The 22504-nt window shown below is 34.6% G+C and overlaps 1 protein-coding gene across 2 annotated transcripts in view; it reads left to right on the top strand.

Annotated features, from left to right (window-relative positions):
• The window catches only part of Remo (Remoulade), a 180364-nt gene that overhangs the window by 21713 nt on the left and 136147 nt on the right, over window positions 1-22504 (top strand). For both annotated transcript variants that reach the window (XM_069828272.1, XM_069828271.1), the window contains exons 5-9: window positions 918-989; window positions 6336-6564; window positions 11167-11345; window positions 15159-15295; window positions 17873-18087. In XM_069828272.1, coding sequence (XP_069684373.1) covers window positions 918-989; window positions 6336-6564; window positions 11167-11345; window positions 15159-15295; window positions 17873-18087 — 832 coding nt within the window. The remainder of the gene's footprint in view (window positions 1-917; window positions 990-6335; window positions 6565-11166; window positions 11346-15158; window positions 15296-17872; window positions 18088-22504) is intronic.

The raw sequence follows: 22504 nt of genomic DNA, 5'->3' as shown, positions 1-22504 counted from the left end.
CTAAATTCTGTTACACAATAACATTGTCTTTTTCCATTACTCGTATATTCTTAATTTAAGATATGAATATTGTTTGCATCTTAAAATACTCAAATAAGCATCCGTAAATTAAGTAATAATGGGTAGTTGCAGGTAAAATAGAATAAGACGTTTGTAAACATGTTGTTACTGAAATTTTATCTAGTACCTGTGGAATATCTTCAGTTTAATAGTTTTCTTCACTGAAAGCTGATTGTACTTCTCCAAATTTTATATCAGCAGCATCTTTTTCTGTTGGACCATGTCAAATTAATGTAAAATTAATCTATACTTCGTGTAACACCAGCCATTCGTTGTTTCTTTGGCTAGTTTCTGTCTATTTTTTCTTTGAGATTCTGTGATTTGACATTCATTTTATGTAGCCTATCAGTACCATCGTAACCTTCTCTCTCGTATTACTTTAGTCTTCAGTCTTCATATCTGTAATTTCTTTTTATAATGATATTTTGAAATTTGTCTTTTATTTCCTGATCTACCTTTAGAAATGCATTTCAGTTGCTAGCATCCTGTTTTCAAGTTTAAGTTTGTGTTCCAGTTCGAATAAGAGCCTGAAATGCATTTTATGTTTATTTTGTTTGTTGAAAATGTTTTTGTTTCTTAATACACAATACAATAATTCAATTATTCTCCTTCCGTCATAAATTGTTGTCAGTAGTGTTAGTAATGTGATTGTATCGTTACTTTTCCACATTGAACCAAAGTAGTTAAATCTATTAATAGTTTTATTTTTTTGTTTGTTATGAAGTGTTGTAAATTCAATTTCTGAAATTTTTTTGCAATATTTAATAAAATTTAATTTTGTTAATATCAGTACGTATTTAAAAATTACATTGGGTAAACATATAACAGTGTAGAGTAAAATGTTTTTTTCTTTTCAGGGTGTTAAGTCAGAATTTTATTATGAAGATAAAAGAAGGAACATTTGATGAGCTTATTTCATTGAAACAGCTGTAAGTGTATTCTGACTGTAAGCTTTTCTGTACTGCTATATTATTTACTAGCCGTACCCGTGCGCTCTGCTGCACCTGTTAGAAATAAATATAAAGTAATTACATAATTAAAATAGGACGTTTGTTCCAGGGAACATTCGTGTTTGATAGAAGGATAAATCGTTTAATATCTTACTTAATTTAAATTGTATTTAAATAATTAAAATGCGATCATTTTGGTTCAGAGAGCACTCAGAAGTTACTGTAATAACATTATAGCATTATGTCCATCTAGAGAAACTACACTTTCCAATGGTGAAATTAATTAATTACACAAATCGGTTAATTTAGCTTTCGATATTACTTCATACAAACACAGAAACATTCTCTAGGCTATGTTTCATAGCTTTCGATTGTTGTTGTCCAAGGCCCCTTATAGACGTAGTCATTTGTTTTCATTTCATTACACCGCCTTAGATGGCATTGTATTTTAATTTTAAAACTCATTTATCTCATTAAATATCAGTCCTATCAAAATTTTGCAAAGAGTAAAACTTACCGAAAATAATTTTTAAAGAAACTTTTGTTATGCAACATATTTCACAAAAATCAATAATAAGCGAGATATTTCGATTTATTTAATTCAGGCCCCCTTATAACCCCCCTTTTAAATAACGTATTTTGAATGTCATATAGCCTAAAATCTAAGTTAGAGCGAACTAAATTTATATTCCAACTAGCTTAAATTACCCGGCGTTGCCCGGGTTTTAAATTTTGGTCTATTTCTAAATAAACTGTTTGTTAGACTTATCGGAGACCTCGGCAAGGGAACTATATAAAATCAAAACGAACCATATTTACTTATGTTTTCTCCTCCCTAGTGACGAATATTAAAGAAAGTGCCACTAATATCCAAAGAAACTGACTAATCGCAATAATTCCAGCTCACCTATGAATAGAGTTTTAACAACATAAAGACCTTATGCTACAGGGATATTTAAGATATTTAATATTGTGATTGATGATAATATTTATCGTACCACGGCATTATGCATTATTAAGCCTTTCTGCCCACAATATATTTAATTTCCTTCAAGATCAAACTACAATCTGTAACGGATGGATTCTATCAAATACATGGATTTCAGGGTGTTTTGCAGTAACGGAGACTATACTCATCAGAATTCACTCTCCTGGAGAAGGCAATGTAGAACACTACCACAACATAAAATCATATTTTTCTATAAACGGCCAAGTCATTAGTGACCATAACTTATTAATAAGAGACAGGTTAACAGTAACAGTAAAATAGGCTCTATATTATTATTTCAATATTATAATATTGTAATATTATCACAAATATTACTATAACTTATAATAATTGCTTAATATCGAATAGCTATAATAGCAATATGTGGGATAAAAACATCATCTTCTTTCATTTTTCCAGTTAATATTGTCACTCATATTACGTTTCGCATGAGTTTTTGACACAAATTCTTGTTAGTGCATAATTTTGATGAGCCAATATTTCGCAATAGTAGGTCTACTATGGCTATTCAATATTAAGTAAATTATGTGGTAGCAATCCTTGTAGTTTGAAAGAATTCTAGAATTCAATTGGATAAAACAGTCTGCTCACTATCTACAAAACTGCATCGAGGAATTCATAATACGGTCCTGGACTGCGTAAAGATAATTATTGCATGAATTATCTAGTTTTAGCCTTCATGATGTGTAACAACAATGTAATTTAATTTCGTGTTAAAATTTCCGAGGCCTCGTGAAAGTCTATGTTGAATACAACAGACAATAATAAAGAACAATTGATTGTAGAAGATTTTGCATTTTAATATAATACATGAATATTTTATCTATTTATTTTTATTTTTTATATATTTAATTAATTTAACTTCCATTTGCACAATTTTAATGTAGCCTTATGTTCTTCTCCTGGTTATGATGGTTAAATGTGCAAACTTTGGCACATATCGGTCAAAGCGTGTAGATTTGTAGAGAGAACATACACACACACATACATACATACACACACACACATACATACATACATACATACCCACATTCAGTTTTATATATTAAGATTTTCATATAAATCGTTTCAGCCATTATTGCGTGAAAAGGTAACAAACATCCAGACAGACAGACAGACAGACAGACAGACATACAAACAAAAATGTCAAAAAAGGGATTTTCGGTTTCAGGGTGGTTAATTATATATGTTAGGACCAATTATTTTTGGAAAATCAAAAATTACCAGAAAAATTTCGGCTACAGATTTATTATTAGTATAGATAATATGAAAAAAAAAAAATACACCAAAAATTCATTTCAATATTATGCTTTTTGTATTTAAATTTATTTTGAAAATTACGTAATACAGTATGTGGCACAACAAACAATACTGAAATTATCACTCATCTGCTGTTCATGTTTCCCTAACAACTAAGTATTTATTTATTTTATTTGATAGTTTGACATATTGCATATTCGGTGTTGGGGTTAGTGCTGCAATGCAATGTTCTCACAACAGAGGAGAAGGTGTTTATTGTTGAGCATTATTTCTGGTCATATGGAGTGTGGCATCAGAATGAGCCAAGCTTGTGTCACGTTATTGAGCAGTACCAGGAGTGATTAAAAATGTGGCACCAAATAACACAACAATGTAGCTATTGTCGAGAAGTTCTGTTGTACGGGATCAATCTTATGTCACCTTGTATGTTATAAGATTTATCTTAATTTTCAGAGTATGTTAGTAATTTCGATACTCTGAAAATCAAGATAAACCATTATAACGTGCAAGGTAATATAAGAGGGTCATTTGCAAAATTTGTATAACAAATGGACGATTGAGAACGTCAAAATGAAAGTACTATTTAGTGCATATTCTGCATGAATTAATGTAGTGCAATGTGTCTGCCATAGTAATCAGCCACTGTACAATGCAAATCTAGTCTTTCAGATAAAGCTCCCTGTAAATCAGATTTGAATAATTTCAAGGGAAAAATTGTTCCGGGGCCGGGTATCGATCCTGGGACCTCTGGTTGAACGTACCAGCGCTCTACCAACTGAGCTACCCGGGAACTCCACCTGACACCATCTCAACTTTTCCCTTTATATCCACACAACTCGCCAGAGACCCACATCGAGTGCACACAAACTCTGTGTGACTTGGAATTGTGGTTTTCTGTTAACGTACACAGTGACGTATATATTATGCAAATCTAGTCTTTCAGGTAAAGCTCCCTGTAAAGCAGATTTGAATCATTTCAAGGGAAAAATTGTTCCGGGGCCGGGTATCGATCCCAGGACCTCTGGTTGAACATACCAGCGCTCTACCAACTGAGCTACCCGGGAACTCCACCCGACACCGTCTCAACTTTTCCTTTTATATCCACACAACTCGCGTGGGCTGACAAAATGCCAGAGACCCACATCGAGTGCACACAAACTCTGTGTGACTTGGAATTGTGGTTTTCTGTTAACGTACACAGTGACGTATATATTATGCAAATCTAGTCTTTCAGGTAAAGCTCCCTGTAAAGCAGATTTGAATAATTTCAGAGTTTGTGTGCACTCGATGTGGGTCTCTGATATTTCGTCAGCCCACTCGAGTTGTGTGGATATAAAGGGAAAAGTTGAGACAGTGTCGGGTGGAGTTCCCGGGTAGCTCAGTTGGTAGAGCACTGGTAAGTTCAACCAGAGGTCCCGGTCGATACCCGGCCCCGGAACAATTTTTACCTTGAAATTATTCAGCCACTGAACACTCACCTTACTTTACAGCACTGTTTTGAATGATGTAACAGACATGACGGAGTAACAGATCTGACAGGTAAGAGACATGACAAAGCAAACATAAGCATGTGCTAACCTAAAATTTTTTTGCTTAAAAATCTTAAAAATAGCAACTTAACTACTGCACACGTGCACTATTATGTCCTCTTGATCTTGACTTTATATGTTGTTATTTGTGGAAAACACAACACAAACAGATCTGACAGAGTAAAAATGCATGCTTAGACTAAAACATAATGCAAGAGTATGACACACAATCTCACCAAATCAAAATGGGTGAACATAGCAGTACAATCAAAATGACTCTTTGTGCATCATCTTGGCTTGTGCTGACATCTGTATGATTTTTTTTTCAACTGTGTATCCATAGGAACAGAATGGTGTAACAGACTTGACTGACTTACTGGACTAGAGTAATTATGGAATAATATTTAAGGAAATATAAACTCAGACATAAATGAATAAGTTTTGATAATATCAAATGTTTCTTTGATTTTTTTCTCAGTTACATTATTAAACAAACCTTTATCTGGACATAATCATGCTCCATTTTAAAAACTTAACTAGTATGAACACAATATTTTAGCTGTTACTGTGAGAATTTTATTTTATTCTCGTGATACATTTCACATGAAGGAAATAATTCTTGTGATGTTTACTACATTAGTATTGAAACTACTCACTGTTAGGAATTTATAACTCTATCGTTATAAATGCAACAATGGGAAGGGTAAAAATTGATGGACGTCATTTGTTATACAAATTCTGCAAGAATTGTTATACAAGATTGATCCCATATGACGGAACTTCTCGACAACAGCTACATTGTTGTGTTATTTGGTGCCACAATATTAAATTGCTTCTGGTACTGTTCATTAACATGGTGGAAGCTCGGATAATTCTGATGCCCCATTCCATATGACTGGAAATAGTGCTAGACGATAAACTCCTTCCCCTCTGTTGTGAGAACCATAATTGCAGCACGAACTCCAATACTAAATATACAATATGTCAGACTATTATATAAAATAAATAAATACTTAATATATACTTAATAATATTGTCTTATGTGTGCCCTTCTTCCAAATATTCCAAATAGTGGTATATGTTCTGACAAATGACTTCGAAATGCTAGAAAACTTGAGCATTCTATTGAAAATTACAAATATCGACAGTACCAAACCTAATTACATGTATATTTGTCAAACCTGTGCACTGTGTATAATGTCCGGTTATTAAATGACAAATTCCAACCATATAATATAGTTTTCTGTAATTTGTCGATAAACTATTTCATAGGAACTGGTATGTATGTAAAAAAAAAAATAACTTGTTTATAGGGTTCGATAGTATCAGTGATTTCGTGTATCCGCAGTAAGTTTTGGAATGTATCCCCTATGGCTATGGGGAGGTTACTGCATAATAACAAAACTAAGACATAATAATTATGTAAGTAATTATAATGTTGTGAATTTAGTTCAAAGAATCTTGAGATGTCTAATACTGTACAAATAGGGCATTGTTATTATTTTGTGATTATATTTTTCCATGCAGAGATCTGTCTGGGAACCCCCTGTTATGTGACTGTGAACTTGGTTGGCTCTTGGAGTGGTCTCGTAACGTGTCTGTGAAACTAACATCTTCACCAAAATGTGGAGCTCCTCCACCTTTGAGAGGACAGTTCGTGCGTAAGTTGCGGGTAGGTGTAGACTTCCACTGCAACTGGACGACTTCAGGACCAGGTTTTGGAACACTCTTGGAACTGAAACCAGCACACAGTCAGGTATCGTTTTGTGTCTTATTATTTCAAAGTGAATAAATTGTGTAAACTTCTTCTTGCTCAATCATATTTCTCCTGTATTTCATAAAGTAAACCTTTGAAGTATTTACAGGTTGAAAGTAAGAATAGCGGTTTTTGTGTGAAGGGATAGAAAAGCCTTTGTGAAACTTGTATTGCTCTGAAATATCTTCGCCACGATTTCCCTTTCCCCTCCCCATCTTGGTTTTTCCATCAAGAGTCCTCTTCAGTTTCATGAGACATTGTTCTGCAGAGACATCTCGCCACAAAGTAGGAACGTTATTAAGGCGAGAAACAGCTATCTAATAATCTTGCCTCAGGATCTCAATTTTTACTTCATTCAAATGAGGCCATGCTAAAGATTCCCCTCCTCCCCTTGGCCATGTTTGATCCCATTAACTTCAGATCTAATGGAAGCATCATAACTAGGGGGCGGATGTTGATGAAAATCCTTTCTATGTCTATATCAACGTAAAAAATAAATTTCTTAAATTGGATTTTTTGCATTTTTGACCTTTTTGAACAATAGATCATTTTAATATTTTTTTCGGGATTTTTTGGTCATTTTTAATACTTTGAAGAACTTTTAGATCATTTGAAATGCATTTTACTTTCTTCTTTACTGATAGGTCTGTTAAATTATTTTCTAACCAAATAGGTCAGTAGTAATTACCTACTGAATAAGTGAATAGCAGTGAAGTTTGAGTTTTATACTTTGGAACAGACTCTAAAGTCCATCCCTCATTCCACTGAAGGCTTCACTTCACACAACGGAAGTAATATAAAATGCTTGACAGCAGCTTAGTTTAAGTCAGCACTTTGACTGCTACTGTTCTTTTGTCGGTATAAGGGTGTCTTTAGAATTTATGTTTGGAAGGGGGGAAACTTTCACCACGTCCTGAACAGGACGTTGTGTTCTCAACATGATTCGGAAGGGATGTCTACTGTAGTAGACAGTATTTTTAACACAAATATTGCATGCTGCGCCCGCAATTTGTTTTGTCATTCACATTCCCTCATCTGGAAGATCTGGTAAAGAAGTGAGGAGTGGAAGGAGGAGGAGATGGAGAATGAAGGCACTGACATGGACCACCCCTGATTGAAACACATTGTAAACCCTCATTAAAATCTACAGTTTTCCCTTAAAATCTTCATTTTATTGCATGTTCTTTTCCTTTATCTTAGTCAAATTCCAGGAAGTTGCCTCCTCTCTCCAAGATTTGCAGGGCAGTCATTGAAACAAAAAGCACAATTTGAAATTATATTCGTAGGAGTAAATATAACATTCTTTCCACAACGTGACTAATTTTTAAGAAGTTGTGGTTCGAGTACAGTGAGTAATATTTAAATGTCATTTTCTTGTAATTTTGTCATTTTTCCATTAGTTTAAGGGCATTTTAACGATCATTTTAAGTAGATTTTTAGGTCATCAACATCCGGCCCCTAATCATAACTACTCATATTAGACCATGAAAGACTGCAGAGCTAAACTTGAGTGGAGTTCTCTGTAAATATTTAAATATTAACCCAATCACCTCATTTGTTAAACTGTAGTCGCACATGATTTATTACACCAAAACATCTTACCAAGACATTTTAATAAATAAATACATCTTCTCGATATAACCTTTGATAATTTCTACATTAAAATCTTGTGTACTTATTATTTTATAATTTTTTTTACAGCACACTGCCCATTCATCCCCAAAATACGAGGCCAACCAATGCATGGGTTTAAATTAAATAAAAATCATTTGTTTATAAAATTTTGAAGAAATTATGACATGCAACTCATATTGTTATTTTGTGTGAAGTAACTTGAAATATCTTCCATAGATCTTTACTCTTCAATGTTGGATTGTGCTTTAGTTTGGATTTGTGTTTTATTTCTTTTATGTTTTCACTTTTTTTTCGTCTTTGTTTTTGTTTTCTTTTGTTTGGCAGCTCTCAACCATTTTGAATTATCCATTCACCATCTTGCTTCCCAGTAATGATGAACAGAAGTTACCTGAATCTACGTAAAGATTAATTTTTTTGGTCCTACAGAATATGTCTGTTACGGTAACAATTAATATTAGAGGAGAGAAAATTTGCTCTGGCGCTGGGGATCGAACCCAGGTCCTGAAGGAGAGGAATTCGATTCGGTGCTGTGGATTGAAGTTCGGCGTAACTCAATGGTTAGAGCGCTTGGTACATAGAACCAAGGACCCAGATTCGATCCCCTGCTCCAGAGCAAATTTTTTCTCCTCTAATATTAATTAGAAGTTACCTGGTTGAGGTTTTTTCTGGGATTTTTTCTCAACCCGTTAAGAGCAAATGCTGGTAACTTTAGGTGTTGGACCCTCTACTCATTTTGCTGGCTTTATCAGCTTCATATCATTCAGAAGCTAGATAATCATAGCAGTTGATAAAATGTTGTAAAATAACTGATTAAAAAAATCGTGTTGTCTGTAATTTGTCAATAAGTAGAGTTCTAAGTAGGGTTGCCATAATGAAACACAAAACCAGAACATGAATGACACGTCAGTTTAATTGACAACAGAAAATGTATGAATCTCTAAGAAATTTATAATGTATATAATATGAACTCTAAATACCATGTATTTATTACTGACACTGCGTCAGTATCACTTCCTAATATGGACATGGTTGGATACACTTCATCATATCTTATTTGGCATGGGTATTACATTATTACCATTTATTTCAGGGTCAGACCATTCAAGTCTGTGTATTACGGTGAAGTGAAAAATTGAAGTTTCAATTTCTTGATCGCCTATATGTTCAGTAGTTGCCAAAGGGCAAGCTAAATGTATCCCCAACATGATTTTGATCGGAAACATATTCTTCAGGTGGCACATTGAGCTTAAAGCTTTAGATTCTAAGTTACATCATCATAGATGATACATAATTTAAAAAACATTCTACTCGGGGTCTCTAGTGAAGAAACAACACAGAAGAAAACATGAACAAATTTACGAAGCACTTCGATATCACCAGAATCCTTAAGTATTTATTTTGACGGTAGAAAAGATAGCACTATTGGAGAAGAAAAGAGAGAATATTTTAATCGAATTATTATAAAAGAAGAACATGTGGTTATTTTATAAGAACCTGGTTCATTCTATATGTATCACATGATACCAGACAGTATTTCTGCCGAAAATATTAGCAAATGTACTCTTAATTTTCTCAAAACAAATAACATAAACTTAAATAAACTGATTGCAAATGATTCCAATGTCACAGTCGTCAATACAGGAACAAAAAATTGTATGATATCAAAGTTAGAACATTTCGTAAGATGACCGTTTGTTAGTTCATAGCAATGAATTGCCACTTCGACATTATTTCAAGAGCTGAATGGAAAGATGTTGGGTCCAAATCAGTTTCCTGGAAAAATTGGTCAGAGTCGTCAGTTTTATGAGCAGAATTGCATTTACTGCGTTAATTGATAACCTGTTCCTTCTGTCCGTTGAGTATTCATCAAAGAAAATACTCTTTCAAGTTGGCATAATGCTCAGGTACAAAGAAATAAAATGTTACAATTTTCAGCAGTTCTGAGTACTGCTCCACAGAAACACAGCTGTGATAAAAATATTTACCCAGATTTAGAACTTTTCTATTTGTTGTCCAATAGGAAAATTTCAATTTGATCACCTGGTCAAAGAGAAGAGACTCATTCAATTTGCAAGATGTATTATTTTGCATCCACTTGAATGTCATTTCGACACTCTCTCACAAATTATTGGAATTTTTCAGATTTCTGTCCAACTGCATTCAAAATCGCGGACTTCGTCTTTTCAGCCTGGACTTTCTTCTTACACTATGAAATCACGAACTGTGCGTGAAATCCACGACATATGGCAACCCAATCTCTAAGGCAGGACAGTAGCGTAATCATTTTTATCATTATATGTCACTCCTCAGTGTAAATCATAGTAATCAAATAACTTCTGAAGCTTTCCTGGCAACGTGATAACTCAAAACGTTCTCGGGCTTCCAGCCAGGTCATAAGTTGGTGATCCACCGACGTTTCCAGGATGTTCATCTTCCTAGGTCCTGGCAAAGGGTTTGGGCTATTGGGATAGGAGAGTGAAGGAAACCCTGGCCTTAATGGCGGAACGAGATAACCTGAATCGGGACTCTGGTTTCCAACTCAGCGCTACGTGGACACCGGCTATTAAATTTCTAAGCACCCAGACGACGGGCCATCATCAATGGAGGACACATGAGAACGCATCCGCTGAGCCTACCATGAGACCTGCGGTCAATCAGCTGCACAACACAAGACAACATGTCGGCAGTGTTCATGCTGTGGTCCGTACCGCATGTAAAATGGAGAGCCAATCAGCGCACAGCTCCTCAGCTGACTACTCCCCCTGGCACTATTAATAAGGAGCAAGGTATCCCTCTAATTATTAGTTAACTCTGAAGACGAGGAAGATGAACATCCTAAAAACATCGGTGGATCACCAACTTATGACCTGACTGGAAGCTCGGGAGCGTTTTGAGTCACAGTAATCAATTTACAGGCTAACTTGTCAATATTTTGGCAGTTAAAAAAGACACACAATATGATTTCAGGTTGTTTTTGCTGGTGATTCATTGAAACTACGATGCAGAGCTCCTACTGCTGGGACAATGGAGGGTGAGAGAAGCATCGCGAATGTTAGGTGGAAGTGGGGCAGCCAGGACCCATCTAAAGTTTTCAATGAAATTATTGTTGAAAACCGCTACATTGCCGGTAGTGGTTTAGTTGAAAGGTATATGCCTATATAATTTAAGTTAGTTGTTGCAGAAATTTGTGCTTAGACAGTATTTTAACTTTTCTCTTTGTTGTATTTAAAATGTTCTGAATTTTTATGTCATTTTATGTAAGTTATTAAAAAAGTAAGTGCTAATTATCTCTATTTTCAAGGTAGATGAATGCAGTCAGTGAAATTAACGTGATTTGTTGAGGTATCTGTGATGAAATACTTTACAATGTACAATGGCTGATGGCACAATATGCTTCCTAATATAGCATTGCACCATGCAAAAGCAGCATGCTGTGATCATTCATGATAGTCATCCTTAAATTGTTGTATTCACTTGTAGACTTTCCTTTCGGCCACGTGGTTCTCATCATTCTGCTGCCAATCTTCATCAGCTTCACTTTCTTTGTTCATAACCGTACAAGAAAACCTTCTAAAAACCTCACTTGACAATTCGCACATGGATAGTACTGAAAGGAAAGTTAAAATCCAGAAGAATAACTGCCAATACAAACTATAAGGCATAGAGGAACAGTTTCCAAAAAAGCTTAAAACCTGCATTTCAGTTATCTTTTTGCTACTCTGTGGGAAATACATGTGCTTAAGGAGTTAGGTACAGCTTACAGCAGTAACATTTTTGGAAATATTCAACATTTTTTTCCTCCATTACTGTATCTTGTATAATAATGAAAATTGGTACTTATGTGTAAAACACTGTCCTCCTGTTATATGAAAAAAATATTTCTACTATTAAAAACAAATGTTTATATATATATATATATATATATAAACATTTTTTAATCGTAGAAATATTTTTTTCATATAACAGGAGGACAGTGTTTTACGATTAAAAACAAATGTTTATATATATATATATATATATATATATATATATATAAACATTTTTTAATCGTAGAAATATTTTTTTCATATAACAGGAGGACAGTGTTTTACACATAAGTACCATGTATATATATATATATATATATATATATATATATATATATATATATATATATATTTTTTAATCGTAGAAATATTTTTTTCATATAACAGGAGGACAGTGTTTTACACATAAGTACCATGTATATATATATATATATATATATATTAAATCGTAAAAATATTTTTCATATAACAGAATGATAGTGTTTTACACATACCAATTTTCATTATCGTACAAGATACAGTAATGGAGGAAAAAATGTTAAATATTTCCAAAATTTTACTGCTGTAAGCTGTACCTAACCCCTTAACATGGTTCTTGATGATCTTTCAACTTTCCTCATCATTGAGGCCTATAGATCAAATACAAACATTCCGTCTTCAACCTTCTATTTGTACATAATATGGATTTGTATTCATGTATAGGATGACTTAGATGTTACACTAGTCTGCTTATTACTTTAGTGTGAGATTTGACTTTGCTAGGGACATATAGAAAGATTGCTCAAGGACTAGTACAACAAAACATTTTTATGCTGTTTTTAAAACTAATCTTTTGTACCTTACAATTTGGATTGGCAAGTACTTTTTTTTTTTTTCTTACTATGCTGTACCGAAGTACATACAGAGTTTCAGTGCAGTAATTCTGCGTTTCCGTATGGTGAAGAATCTGTAGAATGGAGAAAAACTCTCTCCGCCACTGGGACTCGGAAACCAGATTTCCAGCTTTACGTGCTGGCACTTATCCACTAAGCCACACTGGACTCAAGTTCCGATGCTGGATTGAATTTCTCTCATTCTAAGTTCTACCTACTGTCCTAATATACCCAGATTGCTCGGCCTTATAGGCTTTGACAGTAACAACTTTTGTCAGGTTTACTATCCTGCCATCTAGTTGTTACATAAGGAGTTACGTCGTAACTCCCATTTGAATTCCATTAGCGACTGTACTGTCATCTCGTGTTCATTTATGGCGGACGGGTGGCGATCCTGGTGGCTGTTCTCTTCAAAATGCTATCGATTTTAACATAGGGATGGACAATCCGTTATATATATGATCTAGGTTTCTGTGTTCCCTTTTGTGATTCAAGATGGCCCCATGTTCCGTCATAATGAGTGCACCTCTGTACTTGTGGTTGGACATTGTCTCTACATTGTCTACACTTACTGTGACACTGTACATGAGGGTAGGCCAACAAAGGGTCACACAATAAGTAGAACTTAGAATGAGAAGGATTCAATCTGGCATTGGAACTTGAATCTGGTGTGGCTTAATGGATAAAGCACCAGCACGTAAAACTGGAAATCCAGGTTCGAGTCCCGGTGCCGGGGGGGAATTTTTCTCCATTCTCTTCACTATAAGCAGATTTTGTATGCTACTTTTCCCTTATAGTATTTACCTGTATACAAACTTTAAACTTTCAAGGATATCGTCGATGTGATATATGGAAGGTTACTTTGTAAGATACGATCTCCTAAGGAATGACCATGAAGTTAGCACTGGATATATGCGAATAACTTCCCACTAATATCTTCGTGTAGTGTGTTAGTTTCACCAGTCTGCACTCACTCATTCATGGGATCAACTTTTGTACCCCTAAGTCGTAAAAGTCTGCCATCTGGGATCACAACCAGTGTGTGACAGTCGTCTATACTTCTCTGTTGATCCCACAGTATGGCAAATGTTTTTTTTTTTTTTTTTTTATCCAATGCCACCAGGTTGGATTTCGACATTTCTGGTCTTCTCTCCTGGCCGTGGCTTAGTTGTAACCCACTTCTGAGGTTGGGGCACCTGGAAGGCGGAGTTACATTACCCCGATGATGTGATAGGATGATTATGATAATGTGGTGCCAGGAGAGGTCTTAAATCTAAACTTAACCTAAATTCCAGACCATGGACGAACACAGGAATAATCCCCTTTAAGGAAAAATTCCTGTGCTCTAACCGGGAATCGAACCCGGGACCTCATGAACTATAGCCAGAAGCTCTGACCACTAGACCATGAGGCTGGTCAGTATGGCAAATGTTTCTGTTCCATTAGAGATTATGTTGAAATATAGCTCAACAATTGTTGTATCTGTTCGAATAAAACTTTCCTTGAAATTGTTGTTGTTTTCTAATGCCAAGCTTTTGACAATAAAGTCATTTGACCTCTTCAAAGATATTTTCATGGTCAGCCACTGAAGCACAGATTTTGAGATGTTTCGAATCCATTTCTTGATTTGAATTGCACAATGGGCAGTTAGGAGACTGATTTATTCCATTTCTATGCAGATATTTGGCCAAACAGTCATGGCCTGTTGCCAGCCTAAATACAGACGATTTGCGTGGTAAAGCCGGGATTAACTGTGGATTATGATGCAGAGAGTTCCATTTCTTCCCTTGAGATCGTGTTATCAAATTTTGTTTGTTGAAATCTAAGTATGTAGTTTTAATAAATCTTTTCACAGAGTAATACGTAGATTTAGTAACAGGTCTGTAAGTAGCAGTGCTGCCCTTCTTTGCTAAAGCATCCACATTCTCGTTTCCCAGGATTCCACAATGGGATGGTATCCATTGGAATAAAATTCTTTTATTGAGTGTTATTAATTGAATGAGCATTTTAGTTATTTCTGCTGTTTGAGATGAAGGTGTGTGTCTAGAGACTATTGATAGAATAGCTGCTTTGGAAATTGTTTTATTTCTATAAATGGCCGCAGGAAAACTTACTTTCTGATAAACATCTTTCTTTTGGCATGGAGAAAACTCAATTTGATTATAAAAATACTTATAATGATTAAAGAATTAAGGTTAGCCTGTAATGAAATTACATATTTTTAATTTCGTCTGCTTTTCTCATTATCATAGTACACTACATTTATATATTCAATTTTCAGCTCACTCAGTATCAAACACCTGCAACGCAATCACAGTGGGAAATGGAATTGTCGTCTTGTGTCTGAGGAAGGAAACCAAACACAAACCATATCAGTAATCGTTATCTCTGATGACACTCAGTACTGTCCTCAAACAGGTATTGCACTTTTTATTACTAATTTAGTACTTGTTTAGATTAATTTAGTGTTAAAATAACTTCTTCTACAAAATTTAAATGGAAATTGAGTATTTTATCTTATCTTCATTGATTAACGTGGTATGTTTAAGTGGGCATCTATTCAGAAAAAATGTCCGTTACCATTTCTGTAATACTCTATGTGCATTTTGCTCCTTAGTGGAAGCATGCCTTTGCAACCTGAAATGTAATATGCAGCCCACAGCATAGCATAAAAGAAACAAATGAAATAACTCCAGTGCAACATGCATAATAATATTTATTTTATCCACATCATAACCTAAAAACACCCAAACCCATATAATCACACAACCACACCACTTAAACATTTCATACAATTATAGAGATTTTATGGAATCTGCTGCAATATTTTTGAATAAGTTACAATTATTTACTTACACATCTTTTTTGGTAGCTTATTGAATCTTCAGATGATAGACGACATTAATATATCGATGGCTCAGAACCAGACTGTTCCAAGTCCATTTTACTATTTTCTTTTTTCAGGAGAGCTATTTTAAGCTCCTGACATTCAAAGTTTCATTAAACAATTTGGAATAGCTTAATAGCAACCTTATGTAGAGGAATATTTACAATTTTGTTCGATTCATACATGTTGATAAGAACTGGAACACAATGAAACACAGATTTATTTCTTATAAAAAGTTGGTCTTAGAACAGTCTGGTTCTCAGCCATCGATATATGAGGAGACAAAGAGGAGGGCAGAAAATAGGAAAGATTGGAGAAAGCTGGATTTGCAGTGAAAGATCTGTCTGTGGACAGAACACTGAATGAATGAATTGAATCTTCAGTAATTAAATTTTATTATTTTTTATTTAATTTTATTCATGCTCTTTCTTTGTAAGTCGTTTATTGACGCTGTTTTGTGTTCCTTTTACCAGAAATGTATGACTTGTTTGAAGAAACTAGAGGAAAGGATGTTTATTTTGCACCTAATTTATCCCTTGAATATATCTTTGTTATAGATTAGTTATAACACTTGATCTATAAACACACAGAAAAAAAGCAACTAACAAACAAAACAAAGGAAAAACAGAGCGAAGTCATGCATATGAAATATGTTCACGTGTAAACTAAGCTCTCACGAAATTGGAAGTGTAATTAAGTGAATTAGATATTTCATGTTTTTCAATGTTGTGTGTTGGGAGTAGTATCAGCGGTACTGTAACTGTAGGAGTATTATATAAATAAATATATGGAAAGAGGTAATAAAATAGGAAATTTAGGAGTGAAGCGAAGAGAAAGAGATCAATATGTAAATAAACAGAGGATAGAAAAAAATAAGCAATGTAAGTGTTGTAAAATAGAGAAAAGGGAAAAGTCAGCAATTAATGTAGGAGAAAATAGCTGGAAAGTAATGATTAAGATTAATTAAATTAAGATTAAATGAATGATTTGAGAGTAGAGAAGAAAATACATAAATAATGCAAATTACTAAGGAAGGAATATGCAATATTTAATAAGTAAGCAAGAAATGGAAGGGAGACAGTCTAGGTATGAGAGAGAATAGAAGAGGATAGGGACGGAAGGACATACATCAATTCAGTTAAAACAGAACATTAGAAAGTAATCAAGAAATACTCGGCAAATGAATATATTAATAGAAAAGGGTTGTAAGTATTAAAGGGATGGTGGGTCAAAAAGCAGAAATGTGAAGGTCCACTATAACTGTGAATTGTAAAGTTGACTGACAAATATCATATCATTTATAAATATCAAACTAAGTTCTCACAGAATCAACCAAAGTCTTCCAAAGGGGACTTTGCATATGACAGCCAGTTTTTTGTCTGAAGATCATACACTAATTAATGATATCGTTGAATATGTTGTTTTCTAATGCCAGGCATTTGACAATAAAGTCATTTGACCTCTTGCACTCCAATATTTTTCAAAGATATTGTCATGGTTAGCTACTGATGCACAGATTTTGAGATGTTCTGAATCCATTTCTTGATTTTAGTTGCACAATGGGCAGTTAGGAGACTGATATATTTTCGTTGAATATACCTGGCTTACCTCAGATTATATTTTCTGATCACGTATTACTCTGTGAAGAGATTTATTAAATCTACATACTTAGACTTCAACAAACAAAATTTGATAACTCAATCCGAAGGGAAAAAATGGAACTCTCTGCATCAAAATCCACAGTTAATTCCCGATTTACCACGAAAATCGTCTGTAGCTGCATTTAGATTGGCAACAGGCCATGATTGTTTGGCCAAACACCTGCATAGAATTGGAATATATCAGTCCCCTAACTGCCCATTGTGCAACTCAAACCAAGAAATGGATTCGGAACACCTCAAAATCTGTGCTTCAGTGGCTGACCATGACAATATCTTTGAAAAACATTGGAGTGCAAGAGGTCAAATGACTTTATTGTCAAACGCCTGGCATTAGAAAACAACAACAACAACATTTTCTGATCACACTGAAATGTCAAAGCAATAAATAAAAAACATGTTAATTGAAATATACAGTTACTTAATTTTGATTTATATTAATTTGTTTAGTGACATCCAACAACAAGGGTGTGTATACATGGCCAAAGACTGTAGTGGGTTACACAGTAGAACTCCAGTGTGAGGGAGAACAACTAACTGGTCTGGGGCGTCTTCCTCTCAGAGCGCAGTACACTTGTACAGAATCTGGAGTCTGGGAAGCACTTAACACAACTCTATGCCCATATGTGAGTGAGACTACGAAAATTCTGGAGCAGTTTGCAAAGGTTTGTTATGTGGATATAGTCTCTATATTTTAAATCTATGCATAATTAAGGTGGTAAAACAATGTGAGTTTTGATGTACAGGGTCTTTCATAAGTAACGAGTTTATCGAAAAATCAACTATTTTGGATAATTTTTTGAAATGATGTTCATTCTCACGAGAAAGAACCCTTCCCGGTGCCGCACAGTTGATTTGGAAACAAATACCCTCTCCCTCGCCGCCAGAGCTATTAAACAAAAAGATGCTTAGGTTTTAAACACATAAATGTAAAAACAGTTCCAATTGTTGACAAATTATGGTGTACAATTTTCAAAATGTCTTCCGTTCTGCTGAATGCACAAATGTAAGCGACGTATCAACTCTTCATGGACTCTGGTGAGCATGTCAGGCATAACCATTTGTATTGTGTGTTCAATTTGTTCCACTAATTCAGGAATAGTGCATGGCTTAGTCACATAGACACGATCCTTGGTGAATCCCCAGAAAAAGAAGTCCAGGGGAGTCAAATCAGGTGATTGCAGAGGCCAATGGATTGGGCCTGTGTGACCGATCCACCTGCTTGGAAACATTTCGTCTATGGAATAACGCTTAATTTAAGTGACACTGTTTCCAAGTTCAAATCAGGCAGCAATTTTTCTATTCTACAATAACGTTAAGAGGCTGCGTGGCATTTTATCATTCCAGTCTATCACAACAATGTGTATAGGCATGGTCATGTGCCATTATCCTTGGCTTATAGAAGGCCATGCTTCAGGTCATTTTAAGTTGGCATCAAATGCACATTACACATGGATAAGTAGCTTCCTCTTTTGGCGGGAAGAGGAGTGTTTGTTTCCAAATCGACTGTACGGCACTGGGAAGGGTTCTTTCTCGTGAGAATGAACATCATTTCAAAAAATTATCCAAAATAGTTTATTTTTCGATAGACTCGTTACTTATGAAAGACTCTGTATAAACTTCATTTATAGCCACATGTATTGTGTGCCCAAGGATTGAGCCATATTGGAAGGAGGTCACTACTGTAGTAATGTTGTGATCAGTTTGTTTGTAGTTATGACACGGTGCTGTATTGTCCTTATTATAATATGTAAACTGTAGCACACTTCAGAGTTCTTACTCCAAACAAATCTATATTATAACGTTAAATAATCTTGCACATTAGTACAGGGTAACTTTTTTTGTTTCTCTACATTGCAACAAATGTCTTTCTGGCAAGTGAGTCACATGCTCTTGCTGAAACCTGAACCTCAGTACATTTATCGCTACTATCCATGTGAAGTTGGTATCCTCTATCTCCTGTTAAAATTAATAATATCCATAGAGATGCCTCAATATAGCATTGAACAGTGTAAAGTCAACTCTGGATATAGTGAACTCGGTTACTGTGAACATTCGGCTATAGGTGAATCTAAATTGTTGGTCCTGACCCGCATACATTAAAAAGTATGTTAATATTTCCGTTTATAGTGAACCCTCACTTTGGTTATAGTGAACCTTGTATCCTGACAAATTCTTATTTGAAGTCAGACCTTCTTGTATAAAATTGAAAGAATGTGTTGAGAATAACATTCTAAGTTTCTTAATCCTTTAGTCAAAGGATTAGTGATTCCTAGACAATGAGCTGTACTGTAAATCCAGGCAATGCGTGACGACCTTGCCTCATTCCAATGTCAAAGCGTTGATATTTTGTTCTCAGTCACTCTACTCTACTGTTATTTCTAATCCTCCACCGTCAAAGAGTTTCCTTTTGTTCTCAGAAACATTTCCATTATAACGAATAGCATCGAAACAACGGAAAATGAAATTGTCTTATTTTATTAAAAGGAGACTGACATTATGTCCAGAGCATAAATGAAGATAAGATTTCGATGGCTTTCAAACTCTATCAACCCTCTCCCAGTTTCCATTAAGTGACCTGGGAAATTTCAAGGCTGACTATGCAGTCACACCATAACATTTGTCATTTCTACCTGATCATCTGTTTCTAGTGTTCCAACAGTGAATGTACTGTATAGAAATGTCGAAGCGTAAAGTGTTTTCTTTGGAAGATAAGGCGAATATTGTAAGTGACACTGAACGTGGTCTTTTGCAAGCGGACGTGGGTCGACAGCATAGTTCAAGTAAATCAACTGTGAGCAACAGTATACAGTGTAATCCATTCCACAAAAATGAAATATTTTATTTTCTTGTTCACAATTTCATTCATTTCTGTCATTTAAGGTTAGGGTAGACACACTTCGGATATAGTGAACGAAATATGCAAGTCCGCAGAGGTTCACTATATCCGGAGTTGAATGTATTTACATTTACAATCATTTTGTAAAGACAGATTGGCATTCAAGAGTGTTGTAGGTGATTTGCTCGTAAATATCTATGTATTATGCAATGCTCTCTAGTCCCAAATAGCATTAATGAACAAATTAGGTTTTAATCTTAGTGTTTTTGTTTTATTTGTTGACTCATGCATTGTAATTTTATTTAAAGCTTCACTAGGCATATTTATTTTACAGTGGTAATGAATTAGTAAACTTATTTTTAAGGGAGATAATTATTGTATGGAATGATAGCTACAATACTACTTAAAGTGATATTTTTAATCCTGACTGTTTGGTTCCCTTATCTACTTTTTGAATTTTGTACAAGTTTTATGATTTCTTTATTTGCTTCCCCAATGCCTGCCACTTGTTCCATTGCCTTAGATATGGGATTAGTTAAGCCACCTTTCTTTTCTAAATCACAAAATTCAATTAGGCCTACTTTATATATATATTACTCTAGGAGGCATTGCTTCACTGCGCGACACTAACCACTCAGCTATGCTGTATTGTGTATTGGCAGGGACTACTCATATATATATATATATATATATATATATATATATATATATATATATATATATATATGTATTCTGCTCTGTCAGTGATGATGATAATGATGGAACACGTTTATTTCAATATTTCTCGGATACAATTGGATGCTTGGTCGCGCTGTAACCATATAAATAACATTCCAGATGCTTTTCTTTGTCTCTTCACTCCTCCCAATTCTAACTCCCTTCTCTTCCCAACATTCCATCTGGAGGGCAACAATGCTGAGTAGATGAATGACTCACGACACATTTATTTTGTCCTTCAGTACGTACTTTTATTGAAGATAAATTATATATATAATTGTTTTGTTCTTTCTATTACTTATCCTTTATTTCGTAATATGTACTATATTTCTTTTACGTGTTAAAATTAGATTACCTTGCTGACTAGTTTCAGCCTGTTGTAGGCTATCTTCAGAACTGGGTGGTCCTGGTTTTCACACCTCATTGTGCTTTTTGTGGGATGTGTTTGTGTAGTGTAATGTGGAGTCAAAAAGTGTGTGTGTTCTGAAATTGAGTTGTGTGTTGAGGATATCATGGGGGTGTGTTTTTGTGTGTCTGCGTATTTCGTATTGTTCTAATGTGTTTAGTTTTTGGTTTTTTGGTTGAATATGTAGAATTTCCATGTCTGTATTTATGTTGCTGTAGGTGTGGTTAGCATTTGTGATGTGTTCTGTGTATGTGGAAATGTTTTGGGTTTTTGTTACGGCTGTGATGTGTTCCTTGTAACATGTTTCAAATGATCTGCCTATCTGTCCTATGTAGAAGTTGTTGCAGGTGTTGCATTTGAGTTTGTATACACCTTTGTGGTTATGTTTATTTTCCAGTGCCCAGTAGACGCAGTTATGCCAATTCACTGTTCCATAAAGTTTAAACTGGACCGCATCAGACCATGCTACCTTCGTCACAAATTGTTCGTTTTCAGTTACCATTCACTGATACCATTCGCAAAATTGCATTCGATGATCAGGATCAACATCATTAATCTTCTTCTTCTTCTTCTTCTTCTTCTTCTTCTTCTTCTTCATGCATTAAGCCCTACAAAGGCTTGTTGCGCACTCCAAATTATTAGTTCATTGGTCTTTCCATCGTTTTTTTGGTCTTCCTATGTTTCGTTTCCCTTCTGGTATATAATTTAATATTTTATTTGGGTATCTTCTCTCATCCATTCTGTCTATGTGATCTAGCCATTTTTGTCTATGATGGTCTATTCCTTCATTTAGGCTAAAAATCTGTAATTGATTTCTTATGTCTTCATTTCTGATTCTGTCCCTTTTAGTGACTCTCAGAACTGATCTTAAAAACCTCATTTCTGCTGCCTGTAGTCTACTTTTATCTCTACTTGTCATTGTCCAAGTTTCACTACTATATAGAGCTGCAGGAACTGCCATAGTTTTATAAAATTTTATCATCGTATCTTTTCTTACTTTATTTTTTAAAGTTCTTTTAATTGTTCCGCATATTTTTGAAAACATTTCAACTTTATTTCCAATATCTACCTCTTTAATATATGATATTGATGATCCTAAAAATTTTAATGTATTTACTTG

This window comes from Periplaneta americana, chromosome 6 (assembly GCF_040183065.1).
Source record: "Periplaneta americana isolate PAMFEO1 chromosome 6, P.americana_PAMFEO1_priV1, whole genome shotgun sequence".
In the NCBI taxonomy this organism is placed as follows: Eukaryota; Metazoa; Arthropoda; class Insecta; order Blattodea; family Blattidae; genus Periplaneta; species Periplaneta americana.
The sequence above is the reverse complement of the archived record's forward strand: the minus strand, read 5'-3'. Positions and strand labels throughout refer to the sequence as shown.